General features: G+C 28.0%; 1 protein-coding gene and 1 long non-coding RNA gene across 3 annotated transcripts in view; one reads left to right on the top strand and one right to left on the bottom strand.

The window, feature by feature from the left end:
- zfh1 (Zn finger homeodomain 1) overlaps nt 1–23,894 on the top strand; it is a 28,912-nt gene that overhangs the window by 694 nt on the left and 4,324 nt on the right. Inside the window, 5 exon segments of the mRNA XM_086903186.1 lie at nt 20,268–20,429; nt 20,432–20,613; nt 21,379–21,519; nt 21,870–22,170; nt 22,952–23,307. Coding sequence (XP_086759312.1) covers nt 20,268–20,429; nt 20,432–20,613; nt 21,379–21,519; nt 21,870–22,170; nt 22,952–23,307 — 1,142 coding nt within the window.
- LOC147658316 (uncharacterized) lies at nt 12,073–17,214 on the bottom strand. 2 transcript variants are annotated; one of them, XR_015290767.1, is made up of 4 exons: nt 16,980–17,186; nt 15,141–15,205; nt 13,675–13,871; nt 12,073–12,924 (listed from the first exon to the last, which is right to left on the bottom strand). It is a non-coding gene; the product is annotated as an uncharacterized LOC147658316 (long non-coding RNA). The 2 variants fall into 2 exon arrangements; XR_015290768.1 differs by lacking the exon at nt 12,073–12,924 and having other exon boundaries at nt 13,216–13,871; nt 15,145–15,205; nt 16,980–17,214.

Below are 23,894 nucleotides of genomic sequence, written 5' to 3'. Positions count from 1 at the left end.
ATTCATGAAAACTATTTTTCAGTGAAATATGACATGTATAATAGGAATACTTGTATAAATTGCAAGAAACTGATATATTATCTCATTAAATATATCTAAATCTGTATTAAATAAGTTTCAATCTTGTATGTATTTCATTAGAAAGAAAATAAAAATTAATATAGTAGTGATATAAATCAATTTATTCCTTAATAAAAATCTTGCATAATTCCATCATGAAGTTTATTATTTAATGGATTTAATTTCTGGAAATAAATTTCTTCGCAAATAATTCGTTGAGCGTGTCATTAGAGAACAAGCATTTAATGTTAAATGTCACACGTGTATTCTAACCTTAAATGTGCAGTGACCGTATTTTTATTCAAAGAAAAGTATTCTTTTTTTTTAAATCGAGAATTTCGCAATTTTGCATTGATTCGTGAACATTTTTTATCGCGTATATTGGCGTCGCGTCACCTAACGATGAGCTCTGACAATTTTTCGTGATTCACGCCGGTACAGTTTGTGTGTGTTGACTGAACTTTAGACCCAATCCGACACATACTACTTTCATATCACGAATGTGTGAAATGAATTAAGATGTGGTCAGTGTGCGACGGCTATTTGGTTTCAAATAAAAATTGTTCTTGTATTTTTGAATCAGAAAAATCATTTTGAAATTCGACGATTTTTACTCTCTCTTTTTCGTAGATCAAGAATCATAAGTGAAATGAAGTTTTACTTAAGCTTACTCATTGTTCAAATTCCATATTTATAGATTAGACTATAGATTAGCAATAATTGTTATTTCTGTAATAAAAGTTAAGACTGAGTTTTATTAAATTTTTATTTAATTGCTATTTGTAAAAATTCAATATTTATATAGTTGTATTTATAATATGAAATATATATTTGATTTTTTTAAATAAAATTTCATTAGAATTGCTTGAAAATCATATAAATATATATATATATACTATGTTAGAATATTTAAACGATTGTCTTTTCAACTTTCAATCGAAAACTTTTTAACTTGCAGAATACTTAAATATTTATTTTTGCAACAAAGAAGTCCATGTTTCATACAAAGTTTGTTTAAACATTGTTCTTTTAATGTGTAATGACGTATAACGAAATATTTCAAATATTTATTTGTAAAACAAAGAGTTTAAAATCTTTCAAACGCTCTTTGAACTCGTAATAGAAAATTCTTCGATTAAATTCTTAGATTAAATTGAAATTTGATCAATTTAACAATTACATTATTAATTCTTCGTTAACAACATCTAAAATTCAAAAAAATTCGATTAAAACATTCAACAAATGTATGCCAGGTAAAATATTCCGAGAATAAACGACACAGACAATGTAAATTATTATGAGTGACATAAAAAATTCATTAAGTATTTAGCATAATAAAAATTTTTATTCACGTAAATAGATTTCGCGTCATTCTAGTTTTTCAAATAAATTAAAGTTAGTCATTTACATATTTACATGTAAAATGTTAAAAAATAAGAATTATTCTTAAAATAAGAATAATAATTCAGTTGAAACTGATCAATTGATTAGATTATTCTCTATTTTCATTTCAAATAAAATTCGTATTCAAGCTTAGAACAAAAATTAAGTATTTACCAGTTGAAAATCAATGTCTTAAATAAGAAAGTCTCAACTTGAGTGTTGTTACATCGATAAAAAAATGTATTGTATTTCTCGTGGCGTCTTGCCAATCACACAAGAAACAAACGAAGTGTCCTCTATAATAGTCCAATTTATACGAACGATATCAACAATCAAAACCTATCCCAACCTAATCGCCAGAAATTTGACACTTGAAGAAAAATTAAGATCAATCATTTCTTTAAGAATTGCCATGCTTGATATAATGGCAATTATTACGACGACGCGGCTTCCAATCGGCTTGAAACGTGGAAAAATATTTATCTATTCAGCTCTCGGAAGCTCTATTTTTGAGAGCGGAAAAAGAGTAGAATATATCGGCGTTCTAAAAGGATTCTAGCGATGGCCATTCAATCGTTTCTATCGTCTTCGATGAATCGAGGCCGCAACAAAATTATACTCTTTGTCGATTTGTTTCTAAGTAAATATTTATCTCGTGCGAACGAACAATCAATTACAAAGTATTTTTCGAAATCTTGTTGATTTTATTCTTTTGTTTCAAAGAAAGATTTCTCGATTATTTTGAGATTGATAGAATAATATAATTTGTACTGTTCTTGATATATATATATATATATATATATATATATATATATATATATATATATATTATTAACAGTTGCCTTTGAAATTATAGGTTATGTTATTGCTCTATAAATTGATTATAACGCGAGAGAATAAATTGTGAAAAATTGTTTTATTGAAATGATAATAAGACACGGAATTATAAAGATAATATAAAGATTATGATTATTATTATTAACAATTATGATTTGAATTGAAACTATTAATAAAAACTAGAATTACAATGTTATTTATAATATATACCTTCAAAATTCAAAACAATATCATTGTGAAATATATATTCCTGATTGTTTTAGTAATAAAATAGAGAGATCTATTTCAAGATCATCCTTGTATGAAAAATTCTTTTTTGGATCTTTAGAATATATGTAGATATTTATATTTCATAAGAACGCAGTGTCTCGTTTTCAGGTATGTTATGTTTAATTTACAAATCAAATCGTTGTCTGCGCGTATAAATCAAATTCTCGAAACAAATGCCAAGTCGAAGAAGTTCGCCGAATTTCCCCATTTCGTTTCGAAGATCATTCTTTTGTTTCATCGTAACGCTTGTGAAAAGAAAGAGAGAACATTATTCTTGTCGACAGATAAGCCGTTCATTTCCCATATTTCACGATGAATGACGTTACTATATCGGTGGCGGTTCGTGTTGTATGCAGTTCACTAAGTCATCCACCCGCGTGTTCTTCAGTCTCTTCTTTCGTTTTCGTTATCTCTTGTTCGCGGTCGGTTATCTCGGTGCCGTTTGTTTCTGTATTTTTCAGCGAAACGCGGACGAATAATCGAGTTGCACGCGCGAACCATCGATGTGATTGCGAAAATGTCTGGTTCCCGTCGCGAACAAAGGAAAACGAGTGATCGCCGTCTTTGAAGGAAAATATAACAATGGTTTTTTGTTCTCTTCTCTTGTATATATATCTTTTCGAGAAAGGATTGATATTTTAAATTTAACTGTAGAACACAAACATTATTCAATTATCCTTTTAATAGAAACTTAATATTTAGATATGCAAATTTTTAGATTTTTATTCATTATACATTAAGATATTGAAAATTATATTTTTGATTAATCGACGATCACATATGTGAATAAAATAAATAAATAGATAAATAAATAATTGAATAAAATATTTGTCAGTTTTTAAATTTTAAAAATAAATAAGTGTCTTTTATTAATTGTAATGAGATACAACAAAAACATTTGTTTATTTTTTGTTTATTAGATTAATAAATCTCTCGGATCTTTTTTATTAAGTTGTTTAAGACAAAAAAAAGAAAATCAATCGCTTTTAATTTATGTTGAGCAAGTATATTGACAAGCTCGAGATATTAATATAATAAAATAAAATAAATAATAATAAAATAATAAATAAAGTATTTACTTATACAATAATATTAAATTTTAAATATAGATATATTAGAGTCAATCATAAAAGTTCTCCACACCATTTTATAGGGAAATTCATTCGACCTGAAAATTCTAATTTTTATGAAAATTTATGCGTATATATAGAAGTTTGTGTATAGAACATTAATGGATTAATACATGCAGCAATTCCTTTTTAAATTTCTTTGATTATATGAAACCAATCTAGAACTTTTCATTCACCTTTTTTTTTTTATTTTTTGAATACAATTTTGCTTGTAATATTTTTCGCAGTGCAGTCAGATCTTTTTATTATTTTAAATCTTGTTTTATTTCATATGATCATAATATTATATTTAAAAAGATATTAAAATTATAACATGTTAATTTTATTCCTTTGAAATGATAATTTATTAATAAAAGAACTGCTCCATGCTATGTGATTTATCATACTTTATATATATTCATAATTTTTTATATAATAAAATTGTTAGTTGTGATAACTATACGACAATTTAATTGTATACTATATATTTTTCTAATTCAAAATAGGATATAATTTCAAAAAATATATATCTTCATTAAATAAAGAAAAAAAAAATGCAAAATTTTTGTTTGAATTTAAAATTAAGTGGCGTAATAATGGCATATTAATTATTTACCATCTATTATAATACCATCTAATTATCTGATTTGGTTAAGTTTACAAAGTATATATTAATTTTTGATTAAGCCAAATTATAAACAAATATTTTCAAACATTGTTATTTAAACAACTTTTAGATATACGCACGGTTGGCTACATTTACAAAATTCTCAAACGACATACGACGATAAAAGAGTAATTAGCTCTATTCGATGGTACGAGGTCGACCGTATAGTTATATTTACTTGTTTGTTTCATTGTAGTTTATACCTTGACGCATTCCATGTCTCGTATCCTTTTTAAAATTAGTTTATTTAGTTTTCTCACTCTCTTTTAAATTATTATTTTAACAATGATTAATGATAATAATAATAAAAAATAAAATCGACAAAAATAATTGAAAAGAAAAGAAGTTAAATTTCTAATTTGATTAAATGTAAGATTGTAAATTTTCTGAAAAAATCTTATTACATGTGAGAGTGAAAATTCTAATTTGAACACTTATTAATAAAAATATAAATTGACAAAAAGGGATATTATTATATTGCTTTACACAAGACGCAAAATTGTTTGTAATCTCGAATGAAACGAGAAATTGTGATACACATTACGATAGGTTTCGTGGAAGTCATGGATCGCGAGCAACCAAGTGGCATCAAATTCATTCACGCTATTACAATGTAAAACGATAATATAACGTGACGTAATTATTGTTTTATTTTCGATAGCAAAGTAACACTATCGTTTCACTCACATTTATGTTGCGTATCTCGTCTTCTTTCGATCTGTTTCAACATCGTACAGAATTTAATTTACAAAGTAGAATAATAATAAATTTAAAAAAAAAATAGTAAAATATTTCTTTCCTTTGATATTTGTCGATACATTTTGATGGTAAAATTAAAGAAAATATCTCTTATTGAGAAAGGATAAACAAAATTTGATCCACGTTTGAATGAAAATGATACTTAAATTACTCTTTTTATATAAGATACTATTTTAATACATATAAATATTTTCATCAATGAAGTCATAAGAACAATTTCACGAAAACAATTTAATCTTTCACGATTCTTTAAAAATTTATGATGAAATTTATGAGAAGAGAAAATACGTCTTAATAACAAGAAAAGCAATAACAAACTATATCGACGTGTACATCATAATATCGCAATACTATATATTGTTATCTGCTTTAATCTTGTTGGATGAAAATATTTTCAACCGGATAATCATAGTGTCGTCTCGTAATTGCTGCCAATAAACCATTGTTTCTTGATAAACAACTCGTCCACTGAATCATTCGTGACCCGAATTGCACGATTTTGAATGGTTTCCCTCTCTCTTATTATTAGTTGTATTATCCTCGACGATAATCCTGTGGAACGATCGATATATCGAGGTTGTATAAACGTTTATTTATACAGAAATCACGCGAAATATCGAACAGCATTGATTTATTAAGAATCAATTTTTAAAGAGATAGTCTTTGATATCTTGTATGAATGATGATCAATCGATTTTGTTTGGACCATTTATCATGATTCGTTGATCTTTGATTAATGTACACAGCACACAGGTTATGATATAACGAGAGATAGTAAATTAAACTATTAGGAAACGGCATGATTTCGTGGCACTTAGAACATGTACATTGTATTCTTTTTTAAATTTCTGAAATTTCCTTATCCGATTATAAATCTGTCAAAACATTAGTTTTCACATTCGATCGATAGTTTGCACGTTTAATTGATTTTACTATCTCGATATATCATATGGTTTATACGGTAATTCGTGTTGATTAAATGATGGCTATTCGTTATCGACTCTCAAAACAAGTTCTTCATGAATGCTTTGAATCGATCCATCATTCTATGATATTATATAAAATTAGAACCGATTTAGGAAAGAGATCGGCAAAGTAATTTTGACGATTTATTAATTTTTCGGAATGATTATGGAGTTTTCAAAACATTTGTTTTGAATTAATTGATGAAATTGATGCAACCGATTGGTCGGCATTTAGCCCACGACCAATTGGTGCGCGCGTTCCATTGATTGGCTCGCGCGTACACAATGCTGTAAAATAACAGTGCCATTTGTGTTGAATCACGAACGTTACCGAAGATTTACAATCGTCGAATCGTTTCTTTTTAAGCTGTTCTATTTTCCAACCTCGTTTGGAAATTGCTATTTAATATGCCTTGCAAGACGCGTATTTTATGCTTTTTTGCAACAGATACTTCAATATTTTGTGAAGTTTGTAGAAACAAATTAATGATGCTTTTATTTAAATCTGGAAAGAAATTAAAATTACAAGGCTTGGGCGAAAAAAAAAAAAGGAGAAAATATTATATAACCCTTGATTTGAGTTCAAACATTTATATCTTTGCATTAAAATTAATTTCTGCTAAATTATTTCTATTAAATATTTAATTTTTTTCTATTAATTCCTACTAAATTTCCATCAAATTAAATATATTTCAACAATATGTTTCAAAATATCTCTAATTTCTTAGAATCTTTCGTTTAAAAGGAAAAACTTAAGAAACAAAATATATCGCAATTATAAATCAAAATACAATTTTGGCTTATAATCGATTAAAAAGAAGAAATTCTTCGAACAACAAAATTGAAATTCTGAAATAAAAGAATCTAATAAAAGCTAATTCCGACAAGATGGCGTAATGTCGAGGCGAATGAGCCTAAAATAAAGAAAATCATCGCAATCATGTTTAACAACCGGTCTTTAAACATACTGTCCAACGATGCGTTAATAGAGCAATCGAGTCGAAGAGCTCGAGTGTAGGGATCGTTTCTGGTCGGGCACGCGGTGCCGAGCGTCGCCACAAAACTCGTCGAGAAGTGGTTTGAACATTGTGGAAGATGGCGGCCGCGCCCTATCAGGCTCAATGACCTCTCCGACAAATCGTTTACTTCGCACGCGGTGGCGGCGGCGGCGGCGTCAGCGGGATCGCCGCGCCGCATCTTCGGCGCCGTGCAAACGCGCCTTTATGGCCTGTGTGTGAACCACGTTGTCCAAGTGACGTAAGCAAGCGCGCCATCCTTCCCCCTCGATCAAGGTGTTGCCCAAACCCAAAAGTATACCGGGCCCTTTCTCCCTGTTCCTCCTCTATTTCGCTCCCATACGCCGAGTTTCTCCATTATGATTCTGTTATTTTAGAACCGTGTTGGAATTTTAAAATGTTTTTTTTTTTTTTTTTCCCCCCCAAGTTTGATTTGGACTCGCTAACGTTTCGATGTTATGAAATTTTTGTTCTCTATCTCATTTCCCTAATACCTCGGAACTGTAATTCTCTTAAAACATTCGATTGATTTGTAGTTGTAGGTTTTTATCTTCTTTTGTTCGATTTATTTTCGTTTGTTTTCATATGTATTTTGTTTCCAAGTTCCCGCATTCGTGGCATTTGTGTGTAACCTTGGAACTTTCTGGAACGTTTTTTGTTTCGATTACTATAGCGTTCTAAGATTTTTCGTTCGTCGATTCTATTTTGTAGGGTATAGGACGAGTTGCTGCTTCTCGTTATGCTGCTTCCGTGACCTTGGATTTTGGAACTTTTTAAAATATTGTAATGTTTTTCGAGTATGCAGTATGATACTATATGAATGAAATTTTTCTTTTTTTTTTTTTTTTTTATTTGTTTCGATAGATTAGATTTTTGAGATTCTTGCAATTTTTTTGAACGATTCAATTAAATTTTTGCTCTTTTCATTGCTATTTTTCATTCATACAAGAAATGTTTGTTGTAAAATTTATCTTTGATCAGTTTTAAAAATCGATTTCTTGAAAATTTGTCATGTCTTTTTCTCGTTATTTTTTTTTATTAGTTTTTTTTTATATGTTGAATAATGCCATAAATTTGAGGTATGATTCTTCATTCCCTTTGTTGTTCTATAGTTTTTTAAAGCATTATATTATATTATTAATTATTTAAATTGCTATTTTTTAATTTTTAAGAATTGATTTGAAATATTCTTTAAAATGAAAGTAATATTATTGAAAACTTATAAAAAACGATTAATGAAAACGGATTCTTTATAAAAACATGACCTCGCTTTCTCCAAGCAGAAAAACATTTATTTATCGCGAAAGTAAAGCGCGATATTGCCATGTCTTCGTGGTTAAACCTTTTGCGGTTCATAAGAAAAATATTTTTACATTTTATTTGTATTATTTTCTAAGCTTTAAAAACAACATTAAATAACAAAAAATTCATTCAAAGATTTTAATTAATTTAAAAATTCCAAGCTTAAAATAATTTTTATATTTTATAGATAAAAAGTCAACAAACATATAAGAAACAAAAGTTTTCATATATTTTAGTTAACTTAAAATTAACTACCAAATTATATTATAAAAAAAATTTATAAAAATCCTCTGTCTTTAATAAAATATTTTTTTAGCAAAATTTCGAAATATTCTCAAGTGAAATTGTATTCAAAATACAAAAAAAAAAAAAAAAACTGAAAGAAGCTTAAGAGTTATTTTCATTTTTTTAAAAAACGATATTCCATTAAAAAATTATCTCCCATTATCCTACATATATGTATACAAATTTTCATCAAAATCAAAATTTTTTGAATTTTTTTATAAGTATAATCAAGGAATTCTCTTTCTCACTACATTTATATCTTCTAAATTAATACAAGCTTTTAAACTTTTATACCATCATAATTATATTTTAATGTTATCTATAATTTATCTGTTTCATAAAATTTTATTGAATTTTACATCAAATCAATATTTCGATAGCAAAGATATAATTTCTCGTAGTGCTCGGTCTCGTTTCCCCTGATAAATACCTTGATGGCAAGCCACGTAACTCCGATCTTTAAAAATAGAAACAATGAGACATGCGGTTTTAATACAGCGGTAGACACAGCACATCGTCTAGGGTCGATCGAATCGGACAGTTTACCCGGAAATTATGAGGGAAATTCGCATAATCGTTAGTCGATACATATGTTCTTCTGTTAAATAATTATCGCGCCAAGCGTGACTTCTTCGAATCGCTCGTCTCGGATGAGAGAGCACGAAGAGGAATCGGTCTTCGCCACATGACAAATTATCTTCTCTTTAATTCGTGATCAACAGTCTGAGGAAAGTCGGTTAAGAATATATATATATATAAGAGAAATTTGTTGAATTGGATTTAATGTAGAATAATGAAAAGCTTATAAATCTATTTTTCTCTCATAAATTTAAGTTAAATTTGATTTAAAATTTGATTAAATTGTGCTCCACAACTGAAATTTTGTGTTATATTTAATTTAAATTTCGTGATTTGACTAATTATATTTGATAAATTGTAACATAAAATATAAGATATTTGATATTATAATAAGATAAAATCAATGCCATTGCTGAATTGTTACTTATTCAGATGTAAAAATAAAATTATTGTCCAAAAATTTGATATGCAATGTTTGCTTGAACATATATAGAATGTCTTATCACTCTATGTGATTTAATTGGACAAGATGTAATTCTATATAATTCTATGTAAAAAAATAAATTCGATAAATTTTCGAGTACACGCGAAACTTATTTCTTAGTTAAATATAAATGAGCTATTGATAAGTGGTTATTTTACATAATAATAAACAGAAAATGTTAAAATTAATTTTAATTTAATTTAAATAATAAAATTTTTAACGTTACACATTACGAAATTAACATTGCGATTTTTTTGACTATATATGTTCAATCTTGATTCTCTCAAAAATAAGTAATAAAATTTTATATTTTAATTTTTATATATAGAATAACTATCTATTGATAATTCGTTCATATCTAATCGAAAAATTTTGCTTGTATTTTTTCAAACTTTTTTTACTCGAAAATATAGCCTCAAATAATTTTATTTTTAACTTTTTTTTTTCACTTTCATTCATATTGTATCATCAATATCTGTATAATTTTAAATAATTATCACGCACAGAAATTATTTTTTAATTTTTATTTATATGAAATAAAATAAAGATTCTTAATAAATAAATGTTTTTTTAAAATGAATATTTTATTCTGTAAATAAATACAAAACTAATAACAAAAGTAAATATTAATATTTAGTTTAATGAAAGTAAAATAATTTTCTTACTTTTTTTTATGCAAATTCACTTAATCAAATTATTCTCAAACAAATCTAAATTTTCCAAAATATTTTTTTCTGCAAATAATAATACAAAACTAGTTAACTTTTCTTGATATTAATGATATTTAAAGATAGTTTTTAATTAATTTTAATTTATAAAAATTTTTTTCCTTCATAATTATAGACAAAGTTAAGAAAATCTACAAAAATTAGGAAAGATATTAAATCATTATTTATAGTATAAAATATCTAATGAATTTACGATTAAATATATACAGGTATTGATTATGTGTAAAAATAATTTGATTAAATTCTGTTTCGTGATCATAGAAAATAATGACACGTATTAATTAAAATTTTACATAATTATAAACGTCTAGATGCAGGAATACTTAAATATCTATTATATTCTCAGGTATTGAATACGATATAGTGACAAATGTATGAAATAAAATTTAAGAAATACGAATTGTAATCGAATAAGTTGCATATTATTATAAAGTATTAATATCATATCACTAATGTCGTAAAATAATATAATATAGTGTAAATCAATACATTATATTAATATTTATATGATATTACATATTGTAATAATTTGTTTAATAAAATAAAAAAAATAAAGAAATAGAAAGAATACAATGAATCATACATAAGATCATTAATATTATTATCGATAGGAAATGGAAATTTCTTGTATTGACCGTTTAAGATCTAGCAAAAAGTTGCGCACAGTGTGCCCCTGTGTTTTGCAATACCGTTCTTAGTGTTCCTTTACTGCGATAAGATAAATGATGCAGCAGTGGCATAGAGCAATGGATCGTGTCGTATTTTGATTGCAAGAAATTTGATCCCGTATCCCTTCGCAGATCTTCTTTTTATAGTTCATCCTTATCCCATTTTTTTTTTTTATATCTCGTCATGATTCAAGCAAAATATTCATTTAAAAATGGACAATTCTTATGTTCGATATTCTTGTATGATATATTTAGCGAATTATCGAATCGATAATCGTTAAATGTACATTAAAGTAAACCTATGATTAAAACTAGAGAAAAGAATAATACAAATATTTTAATTTTCTTCTTCTTCTTCTTTTTTTTTTTTGAAATCATATTTAATAGTGATAGATTTATATAGTATGAAAAATTTATGTTCAAACATATATATCCCTAAAAAATTACATAAATATAATACTTTATGTAATAAATAAAATGTTTTCATGGATATATACAATATTTATGTCTGTGATATATTTATATATACGTCATATATACGTGTTGCGTTTTTTAAAAATGAAATTAATAAATAATAAAATTGGAAATAAAAATAAAACAATATTTAATAAAGTTATCATGTTGTTTCTTGTTTTTTGGCTCATAGGAGGAATCATAACGATTGTAGGGGAAATTGTATATCGTAATTATAATTCTGATAACAATTAAGAAAATAAATACTTTATATATTTACAGAATATCCAGGTAATATGATCTTGATATATAATATTGTGAATTCTTGCAATAAAATATTGGATTTAAACGATTTAAAAGAGTTAATTTCTTTAAAGATATACGTTGGTTTATCACAAAAAATAATGAGTTAAAAAATTGAATTTTTTATTGAATATTTTCCTTAGGAAATAATCATATTATTATTACACCATATTTGTGAATAATCCAAAAATTCATATCTGACATGCTTACACGCGTTCCTATTTGTATGAATTAAAACAATAATATTTTGTCAACAAGAGCGTATTATTTAGTTTTTCTCATCTGTTGCAATATTCATATAAGCAAAAAGATTAAAACCAATAATTCAATCAATTTGATTCTAACCAAATCGCGGTTGAAATTTATTAAGACTACAACCGAGATTTCTTAAAATTCTTAGAAATTCTCGCGACAATTGATCTGGTCATGGTTGAAAGCTACCCATTTTCCGGAGGTAATCGACTGTTCCATTTTATACGATAATCTACGTCTTGCGGTTTGATAGACAGTAACTTCTTAAAATTAAACTCTTTTAAATATTAACAAATGAAGAAGAATCACAGAATAGATACGAAAGGGGAGAAAAGAAATAAAGAATCAGTAACGAATCGCTGATAAAAATTCCAAAAAATTGTTTTCGATATCGACATCGATCCCCTCGCGTCAATCGGCAAGAAAAATAATTTCTCTCGCGGAAAGAACGCAAAGAATAGGACGTTCGCAAACAAGAAAAATAAGCCATCGTTTTGCGCCTTTCAACAGAGAACTTTTCTAGCTTTCGACCGTGATATCCCACTTTTCAACGGATAAAAGAGAAAGAGAATGTGCGAATAAAAATAAAATATGCGCGATTCAAATTGGCGAAGATTCGCACATGCCGTGATAAAAGGCGCATTAGAGAGAAGAAAAGCCTTTGATACTTTCGCATAGAACGATGTAACGATATTGTTGAAGCCGTTTACCTGCATTTCAGCCAATCTCTATTTACGATTCCTCTCCGCTCGCGATCGCCAGTTGTGCAAATATCTCGGCCAATCAACGGAGAAACATTTTGCTCTATTTACGAACAAGTAATAGATGATTATTTATAGCGTTTGTTTTTATTTTAGAGATTTGTAAATTGATATACAAATTCGATATAATTGAAAAAGTAAATTTTTCGGAAATTGGTTTGTTTTTTTTTTTTATAATAAATGATTAATCTTTTTATTGATAAGTAATTTTTAGAGATTTTTAGGTGGTTTATCTTGAGATTTATTTTGTTCATCATCATAATTTTATTGTTCGAAATTATAAATAAAATATTGTAATCATTTATCGAGACACTATGAAATATAGGCATCTAAATTCTTTTATAAAAATTTAATTAATAAAAATATTACAAAAAGTTGTATTAATCCATCTGTTTCAAACATATGTATTAAATTATTTTATATTTTCTTGTAAGATTACTTAAGTTTATTTAAATTTTTTCAATTAATTTTACATTACAAAAGAGGACATAATATTAAAATGTTGAAATTTAATTTTTAATTCTTAATTTTAATATTTAATATCTAATCTTAAAAGATTTAAAATAATAATTTTATTATATACAAATAAAAATTCCTTTCATTCGAAACAAAAATATTAAGATTACATTTCAAACAATCTTGATTGGTATTGCTTATTTAATAGACTTTTATGTATATTGCGATTCTACAATATTGCTATTCTGTTGATCGAAATAAATTTTCTGTAGATCGAGGAACGATCGAATTGATCGTCTCGATCCACATGAATCTGAGATTGTGTAATATTACTTACAATTTGCTAGGCCAGTTTCTGCATTCCTCTGACGTCATTGATGGCGCATCCTCTTCTTTCGAGGACAGCCGCTGTAAGATACGCATCTGCACGCAGTCTCGATTGCTAGACGTTTCACGCTTAAGATAACGTCCATTTTGGATGGATCGATTCTATCCTATTCCGTTCCAAGAAATCTCTGACAGGCGGGCTCAATTCTACGACACAAAACGTTTATAATTTTTAATAGAATTCTCACGTCTCCTAAATTCTATATTTGATTGTCAATTATTATATAACAAGTTCATACTAATAAATATGAACTAAAATAACTTGATTAAAGAAAAAAATTACAAATGAAATCGATCTTTGTATATTGATCTTTATCGATTTTAGGATTGCATAATTATTAGAAGAATTTTTCAAATAATATATAGGTATTATAATAACTGATATTAATAGAAAATTAGAATAGAATAAAATAGAATTAAGAATCAAATTTCCAGAAGATTTAAAAAAGAATACTTAATAATTGAATACTTTAATTTAATTTTTATAAAGCTAGAATGTAGAATGTAGGTATAAGAAAAGTAATAATGAAAAGAAAATTAGGAAAGCTAATTAATTTAAGAATTTAATTTCTTTTGACAAATATAATATTCAAAATAGAATTGAATAATATAAACTTTTGGTTGAAAAACGACTACAAAATGAAATATTGCATTAATGCAATGTCAGTCAATCAATATATACAATCTTTAATTCTTTCATCATTAATACCATTTTAATTAAATAATTAAGTAAAATTGATCATATTTTTTGTCTAGTAGAAAACATTTAATCATCTTTAAACATTTCCTAGATTGTTTACTCGAATACTTTATCAATGAAAATAATTCTCAAGGCAAGGAAATTATCATTGTCTCAATTTTTTAAAAAATGTGACTTACACCACTTTTACATCATTTATTTACTCACTTCCAAATGCTCGAATAACTGTAATAAATAACATAACAAATATATTTTGTTTTCTTCGGTAAAACAAATTTCAAATTTTACTCTATTCTATCGTTTTTTTTACAAAAATATAGCGAAAAAAATTAATTTCGTTTAATCAACAAATAAATGATAAAAAAAAGTTAAAATAATGAAAGATATAATCCTGCACAATGTTCGAGCGATTAAAAATATAATTAACTCGGCGAATAAAATTTTCGATGAAAGTTATTGGCGAAAAGATTATTACACAAAGATCGGTTATCGTGGATTTCGTAACGATCTTTCGTGCAACGTGATTCTTTATCATCAGTGGCAGCAGTCACGGAATACGTTGCTTTTCAAAGAGATCCTCGAACGGATACGTATAGGAAGGCAGGAAAGGTCACGGCTCTGACCCATTTCGACGTTTTATCGGCCTACTACGCGAGCAAAGTTCGCATCTCGCGGTGCACGGACTAGTCCGCGCTTCGTGGAACGAGATTACATACATACGTGACTTCCGTTTTCTCGCCTCTTGTTTTTCCACTCGTGCGCGCTGCCCTCTTTTCGTTTTCTGGAAAAATTTGAACAATTTCACGTATTATTCGAACGAAACAAATGAGTTATAATAATTGCGGTAAGAAGGAACAAATGGCACAAATGGTAAAATTTTACACTTTCAGGAAACTGTGAATAAAGTAAAATATGCGTATATTTGAACATTAATAGCGGAATATCGATGAAATAATTTTTGTTTCACAACCCTGTTGTAAAAGTTCTTTTATAGATATAAAAAGGTAGTATGTAATTGTATATATATATATATATCTATTTATTTACTTTCATTACATATATTTATATATTATATTTTACTTACAAGATAATTAGATTTAGAAATTTATAAAAAATATTTATTTCGATATATTCAAATCTTCGTAAAATTTATTTTATTAAATACTATTACCTCAATTTTCTCCAATTTAATTTTTTTCAATATTGTAAATTTTTAAATTTCCCAAAATCAAGATTATTTACTATGATATCCGCATCATTATTCGATATATTCATTTTCAAATTAATTATTAAAAGATTTAATTTTCATTTGTTTTTTTCAAATTTCAATTTTTCTCAATAAGCTAAGAAAGAAAAAGATTCATAACCATTATACAATTATTATACAATTTAAATTATTGATTTAATTTGTTAGAAAGAATGCTCTAATATTTTCGAACGAATCCCCATTCGGAAACTGACGAAAATGTTCAAAGAGTTTGACTCAATGAAATTTTATTTTAGTTGGTGATTTGTTAAATATCGAATTTTCTTAGCATAACAACATTTTCTCATTCAAATTATCCGTCTATTGATTCTTCCAAGTTCTTTTATTTGACATATTTGACATTGATGAAAATTCGTTTGGTTGTGGTTCACCATGGAGTCACAGTTGAAGATACATCGTGACATTTTGGATAATTTTAGTTACGAATTTCTTAAATTGATCTTGTGAAATTTCGTAAAAATGAATATTTAATTAATTTTATGTCGAAAATAAATTTCAAAAAAAGTACATTTAGTACATTTAGAACAAAGATGAATGAATATTTTAATATTATGAAGTGATTAAGTAATTATGAATATTTTAAACATGAAGTTAATATTTATTATTCACATTATTAATCTATTAAAAGGAAAATTAAATTATAAAGAAGAAACATATCCCTATTCAATATCACATATGGCGTAATTAACCTTGAATATTTCTTCTTCTAAAAAATTGATTGGATGATTTCTGATGTGATTGATTTTCGAATATTGATTTCATAAAATAATTCATAAAATTAATTTTGTTTAATAAGGAAAATTAAAATACGCGATACAAAATTCTTGGATTTAATCATTTCAAGAAATACTATAAGTAATACGATAGTGCAAACAATAATTCCTACAAATTTAAGTATAAAAATAAATTAATCGTAGTTTTTAAATTTTGGTGTCCATTTTTTTAAAAAATAGTGCAATTATTAAGATTAATAGTTTTGTTTTTCTATAAAAAAATGAAAAATATCTTAATAAATCTCAATATTTAAAAAAAATATTGTAAAGAAATATTTTGTTTAAGATATATATATATATATATAAAATATAATTTTAAAAAAATCTTTTCATATTGTCACGAGTATAAAATATATTTAATTTAAATGTTTTATTTTATATAATTTAATTAGTACTTTCATAATGAAATTATTATATTTTGATATATTTTAAATTTCGATATCAAAAAAAGTTGATGGAAATTCAATAAAAGTTAAATAAATTTCGAAGGGATGAAATTACGTTAAAAAAGATACCTGCGAAGATTTTATTTCTCTCCATCTTATGCAGATTAAAAACACGTCAAAACATAATTCGACGCGAATCGAAAGTTTTGAAAAGATACGTATCGCGTCGTTTACCACTTTAAAAAGTGCTCGAGACATGCGTGATTGTATATTTATGAACGTCACTGACGCAGAGAGTATAGTGGTTCCGTCTTCAATTGGTTTCGTTCAAGAAGATATTCGCGTCCTATGTTTTACACTGATCTTAAAGCGCGTTACAAACAACGCCCGATATCTTCTGAAATTTTACTGACGTCGTATCGTTCCGCCTTGTCGCCAATCATAAAAATTCGTACGCCATGATGTAACAATATTCTTCCATTCCTTGGTTAGAACGAAGTATAACGATATTAAATTGATGTTTACTCGCTTAATCAATATTTATAAATTAAAAAAATTTATGTATTTGTTATTCTTAATAATGTGATATAATACTTGTAATTATAATATTTTTTAATTATCAATTGTTATGTAATGTAAAAAATGGATTTGGCATTTTTGTGAATAACGAATACAAGTAATTTTAGCAATGATGATTTATTAACCCTTTGCGCTCCAATGATTTTTTTCAGCCACCATTCGAACAGCGACAATATTTATTTAAACGTTTGATTTTTTAAAATATCGCTTCATTAATAGATTCCCAAGCTCTTTATAATTTTATAAAGTGTAGAATAGTATATTATCGAATGGTTAGATTTTTTTTTTATCTCAAATTAGACCGTGATCGTGGATCGAATTATATTTTCATTTTAGTCCGAGTTTGACAGTCGTGGCAATAGAAATATCTTCAAAGTTTCTGAGTTTTGTAAGCAATGAAATTAGTTCAAGTGGAAATTACGTTTGATTTCTCGTTATTAAATAACAAAATTATTTCTATTGACGAGAGAGAGAGAGAGAAGGAAAATAGTGATAAAAATAGAGATGTAGTATAAGAAGTTGAAAAATAAAAAATAAACAGTGAATGTGAGAGCACGTTATTGGAATTGTAAGATTTGTAACGACATTTTATTCTGATACGTGCTCTGACAAACCGTGGATGATTCTTGATGATTACTTTATTATTAAAATATCATACAAATATACAATAGGAATAACAATATAGACTTTAATATTCAATAAATTTTCTTTCTCGATATTAAAATATAAAAGTTTTATACGTTTATATGTGAAATCATTTCAAATTAGCTAAGAAATTTAGCGAATGGGCGCGAAAAATCGTCTGAAGTTGTTAATTCGCTTGAACGAAAAAAGAAAAGGTTAAAACATGGGAAGAGGATCGTTTTGGATCTCGAAAGATAGGAATATATGTGTGTATTATTCAATCAAAAATTCTATACGTGCAATTGAAAAGAATAGAAAAGAAACCGTCATCAAATTATTTAAAATAAACCAAATGAAAACTTATTGTTCGATTTGATCGAGCGATTTTTCAAAATATCAAACTATGTAACACTTTTAATTTCTTGAAAAAACTAAATCTGTATTTATGTATACGAGGTGAACCAATTCTTTTCTTTGTCGATATTTTATTCTGTGAATATAAATAAGAAAAAAGATATCATACATATCATTTATATAACATTTCTTTATTTTTATTCAGAATAGAATATGTTGATAAAGTTTTGCAAAAGAAACGGAACGGAACACCTTATATTTTGAAAGATATAATGAATTCACCTTGAAATAAATTACGCGCATGATTAAATGAAAATATATAGGCTATTTAAAAAAAAAAAAAAAAAACAAAAGTCGCTTTGAAATCTTAGAGGCACCTACACTTACAATTAGATAAGATTTATATCCATTATAAAACGTTTTCCTGGGAACAGAATAAGTTTTATTCGAAACATTTTTTCGAATAACGAATAATTTGTATGAAGAGGATAAAACAAAACATTTTTTTTATTAATCTAACGTTTAATTTTTATCGAGAATTTAACTATAATTTGTCCAAAGTAACTTGACAATAGCACTATTCAATCATTTTGTCGTATTATCTCCTCTATAATTTCAATAATTATAATTTCAAAATTTAAAAATAAACATTTTCTTCCTTATATATAGAGAATGTTAATAGATTCGATAGGACGTCTTTAAAGGATCGGTTTTGAAGCCAAAACGAATAGAGAAATTGCTGTATAAAAATATATAATATTAAGATTTGTGTTGGATGAAGCAAGATGGAAATAGAATAAGACCATTCTATTTTTGTTACACTGCCACATTTTGATCCAATGGATAAAAATGTAAAAGTCGAAGTGTTATGAATTACAAATTCTTTTATTGCAATATATTAATAAATAATAAATAACCGTAGTTTTTAATATGATATTATGATTTTTATAATATAAATTTTTTCAAATATAAATTGAAAAATTATGATATTTTTATTGTAATTATACTTCTATAATTCTGTAATATATAAAAATTGCATTTATTATGAGACAAAAAAATGTGTAATTAATAAAAAAAAGGAAGGAAAAATATCAGATAGATACAAAATTGTATATTTTATCGAGAATTTCCAATTTATGCAAAATGATTTGTACTAAAATAACAAAAATTTTTTTATTCGATAAAAAATAAAGGTCGTCTCATTTATTTTTAATGGAATCGTATATTTTTTTAAAAGATAGATAAAAAATTAATTACATTTTGAAATTTCTCGCCTCGAAAACTACACGCCATTCCTGCACACTATTCCTGCCTTGTTTCATTCTAACGCGAATAAAAGTCTCCCACGAATGTAATTAATATCTTGTATATAATGTAATATAAGTAGTTAATAACGAGGAAGTTATCAATAATGTGTAACGAATATGTTTTCCAATGCGTGATCCAAACAATCGTAATCATAAACCAAGATCGCATTTCCAAAAAGTGCTTATTTATACTCGAATAAAACAATAAAAAAAATCTTAATCGTTGCACGTATGACAAATCTCTCACACGTATATAAAAAAAAAAAAAAATCAAACCTGCTCGAAAGAAAAACAAAAAAGGAATTTGACGAATCGAAAATGGCACAACTATCCAAACACATCCACAGCCTAAGCGTAAATCTAAAATACAACCGCGCCCGTGACAATCGCGCACAATCGTGTTTCTATGGCCTGTTATCGCACACCGATAGGGAGTGGAAAAAAAGAGGAGAGGACGGACGAGAGAAGGGGGATAGGCTACAGATAGATGGATAGATTGAAAAGAGAGGGAAGGTGAAACATTAACGTGCACGTGTGGCTGGTTGTGTTTCAGGTTGCAGCGAGGACGAGGCAGCAGGTGTCGTGAACGCGGAGGTGGGCGGAGGTTGCACGGCTGGGGCGCCAACCACAGGAAGTGGGGGTGGAGGTGGCAGCGGGACAGGTAGCGAGGCTGGTAGTGGTGGTGGAGGCGGTGGTGGAGCAGGAACAGGAGGAGGAGGGGTGGGGGTGGCGGCCGTGGCAGCGGTGAGGGCGGATCGACGAAACAGGGTGGCGAGAGGTGTCCCCAGTGCGGCTTCCTCTGTCGGGACGTCCACGTGCTTCAGCTCCATCTCGAGGACACGCACAAGACCTCGTACGCCATCGACAAGAACGATCTCAACGCTCAATTCCCCCAAGTGGTGAGTGAAACTAACGTCAAGGACGAGAGAGAGGACTCCATTGTTCCTTGCGTATTATCGATCATGCGCGACCGGCTTGCGGATTCTTCTTTATATATATATATATATATATATATATTCTTCGTTCTCTCGCTTTTTTTTGTTCGTCTTTTACCCTTTTTTGTTTTAGTTTATTTTAAGAGAAACAAGAGGTTTAAAAATGTGTTTCGATCTTTGAAATGTTTGATCTTTATCTTATTTGTACGATGCTTGCATGGAAATGGATGAAAATCGTTGTTTTAATTTTGCGTTGTGTATATATATATATACACGCAAAAGCGTATTTGTTGTATTATTGTTGGATATATGATTCATCGTTAAGTTTATGTAAAACAGTCATTGGTCATCACACCTGTGCGATTTAAAGAGGCTCGTTCTCGCGATAAACGCATGTCTGCTTGAGTATTTACTTTGATATTTTTCACTTGTCTTTATTATTTTACGCTTTATAACGATTACATTTATATCATTCTAATTTTCTATTTCTATTTCCTTCAACAAATTTTAATATATAAAATTTATATTTTATCTTTATCGTTGCTTTTTCTCTAAAATTAGATATAAATGAAAGAATTGAATTAGCACTTGTTCTTAATATATAAATAAACAAAGAAGAATCATAAACAAGAAAAATAGTATATTTTTGAAAATAAATAATCATTTAATAAAAAAGACTATAATCTATCAAATAAACTTGATAATATTCGATCAATAATTTTTTTGCAGTCGTGCAAGGTGTGCAGCAAAACCTTCGCCAACGTCTACCGACTCCAGAGACACATGATCAGCCATGATGAGAGTGCCGTGCTTCGTAAGTTTAAGTGTCCCCATTGCGAGAAAGCCTTCAAGTTTAAGCATCACCTCAAGGTACTACGAGTGCACCCTTATTTTTCATTTCTCATTCGTACATCGTTATTTCCGTTCTTTATTTTCCTTTTTATGATCTATTTTCACACAGCACTGCCTGACTTTGACTTATAATTTCTCCTACGATAGAATGTTTCTAAATGTTTAATTTGTCCAAATAGAATGTTTCTATTATATTTATAATTTTCATTCCTTGAAAAAAAAAAAAAAAGATAGAAACACAGAATGCATCGATCAATATACTTGCACCGGATATTCCTCAAAATTAATCTCACTATTCACTATTGGTTCTTCACCATCGCGTCTTTCGATTATTTCAATTTCCATCTTTTATTTTTCCTTTTCCCCAGGAACACCTTCGCATTCATAGCGGTGAAAAGCCATTCCAATGCAACAACTGCGGCAAACGTTTTTCCCATTCGGGCTCGTATTCGAGTCACATGACCTCGAAGAAGTGCCTGATAGTGAACTTAAAGAAATCCAGGCATACGAATGTGAGCAACGTGGACCGCGGATCGAAAAAGGCGCAACAATCCCTGCCGCCGGGGCGGCGCGATGTCGATCTGCTTGCGGCGAATAATAACACTTTCCTCCCTATTCTGCCCAAGCTTTCACCCTCGGATTATCAGGAGATACAACGAGAAGGAGCGGGTAAGGGTCGATAACGCCATTCCATTTCACCATAGTCGTCTTCTGCACGTTGAATAATGATTTGTCTTCGTTTTATAATCGAATACCGACTTGGAGGGAAGAAATTGCTCAAATTCTGTTTAAGTTTATTTAATCTTGCATCGAATAAGTGCACATATCGTCGAAATTTGCTTTATTTAAATTGAATTCGTAATTTATATCGTTGAGAAAACGTTGAGAATTGAATTTAATTTTTAAGTATATTAATTATATAAAAGAAATTTAAATAAAAAAATATATATTTTCGAGAAGCTTCAAAATTTAGATAAATTAAATTTTTGGTAAACACGAATCCATAATTTATTCTCTTTTACATTTCTTGTTTTATAATTTAATTAAAAGATGTCGATATCGACAAATATGATTTCAGATCTTCGATATGAAATATTCAAAATAAAATTGCAAAAAAGTGAAAATTCCAGATTAACTTTCAAAATTAATGTACGATATATTAAAAATCTATGTTTCGAAAGCACCATTCTAAGCAAGCAATCAATCAAGTGTTATACGTTCTTCAATTTTGTCTCAGTATTCAATTTAAACACTTCAATTTAATCGCATAAAATAACAGTTTACGATATATCTCATCGACGTTCAATTCTCAAAATAATACCTATATTGAAAAAAAGTAAGATGAAGTAAAGAAAGTAGCGTGTTTTGCTTCGAGAAATTGTAATTTAATTTACTTAAAGTAAAAATATATTAGAAAAATGCACAATGATATAAAACGATTTTGTTTCAGGTATTTACGACATGCCTACCCTTCTTCCACAAATGATGGGTTTCGGCAGTTACTTTCTGCAGACGTCCTTGGGTAAAATCTTGAATCAGCTACATTCCAAGAGATTGGACGAGGTAGCCGAGCAGTTCGAGTCTCATCGGGAACTTATGAGCCCGTCGACGGCGGACTCTGAGGGCACAGAGGGCACGGAGGGCAAAGAATCTCCGGCACCCGCCGATCCTCAGGGTCTGGACGCAGTTCGGCGTATTCTCGAAACGGTGAACACATCTGTAACGAAACAACTGCTCGAGGCGAACGTGCGAAAATTATCCACATCGCCGGCCACGATGAAACGGGAATTTGAGGAGGATTGTCAAGTAAGATGACGCGTTGATATTGTTATGAGAATTCTTCTGCCCGCGAGAAGAAGCCTGGATGTTTGTGTTTACGATGTGATACGCGGTTAATATCGTGTGATACGATTTGTATCGTGATAGAATTGAGAGGATAGTGTAACCGGGATATTGATTAAATAGAGACACGTTTCCGGAAATTGAACTGAATAGACGTACAACAGTACTCGGTTAGTTATTGTACTTTTTGTCCATTCACAATGAGTTACAGAATTATTTTTGGTGCTATGAGACCGAAAATTTAATTTTTGAAAGTTAAGATACGTATCGTAAAACAAATATTTTTTGCCTCGTTCATAACATGTTTTTCTCTCTCATTAGTGACGCGAATGAAATTGAAAAAGAAGTAATAGCCAATAATTTTCAGAATTTTTACGGATAATTGATACGTTTATATACATACATAGTTTTACAAATTGTTATCAATTTTTAATTAAGTGAGACGATATCGATTTAACATCTATTTCATTCGTACAATTATTTTTTATTTATATAATTTAAATTACATATTTTTTTTATTATTGGAAATATTTTTAGAAATACAATTATTT

This window comes from Apis florea, unplaced genomic scaffold (assembly GCF_048593485.1).
Source record: "Apis florea isolate Af1SG1 unplaced genomic scaffold, ASM4859348v1 contig_2291_pilon, whole genome shotgun sequence".
NCBI lineage: Eukaryota > Metazoa > Arthropoda > Insecta > Hymenoptera > Apidae > Apis > Apis florea.
This window is presented reverse-complemented; position numbering and strand designations above follow the sequence as displayed.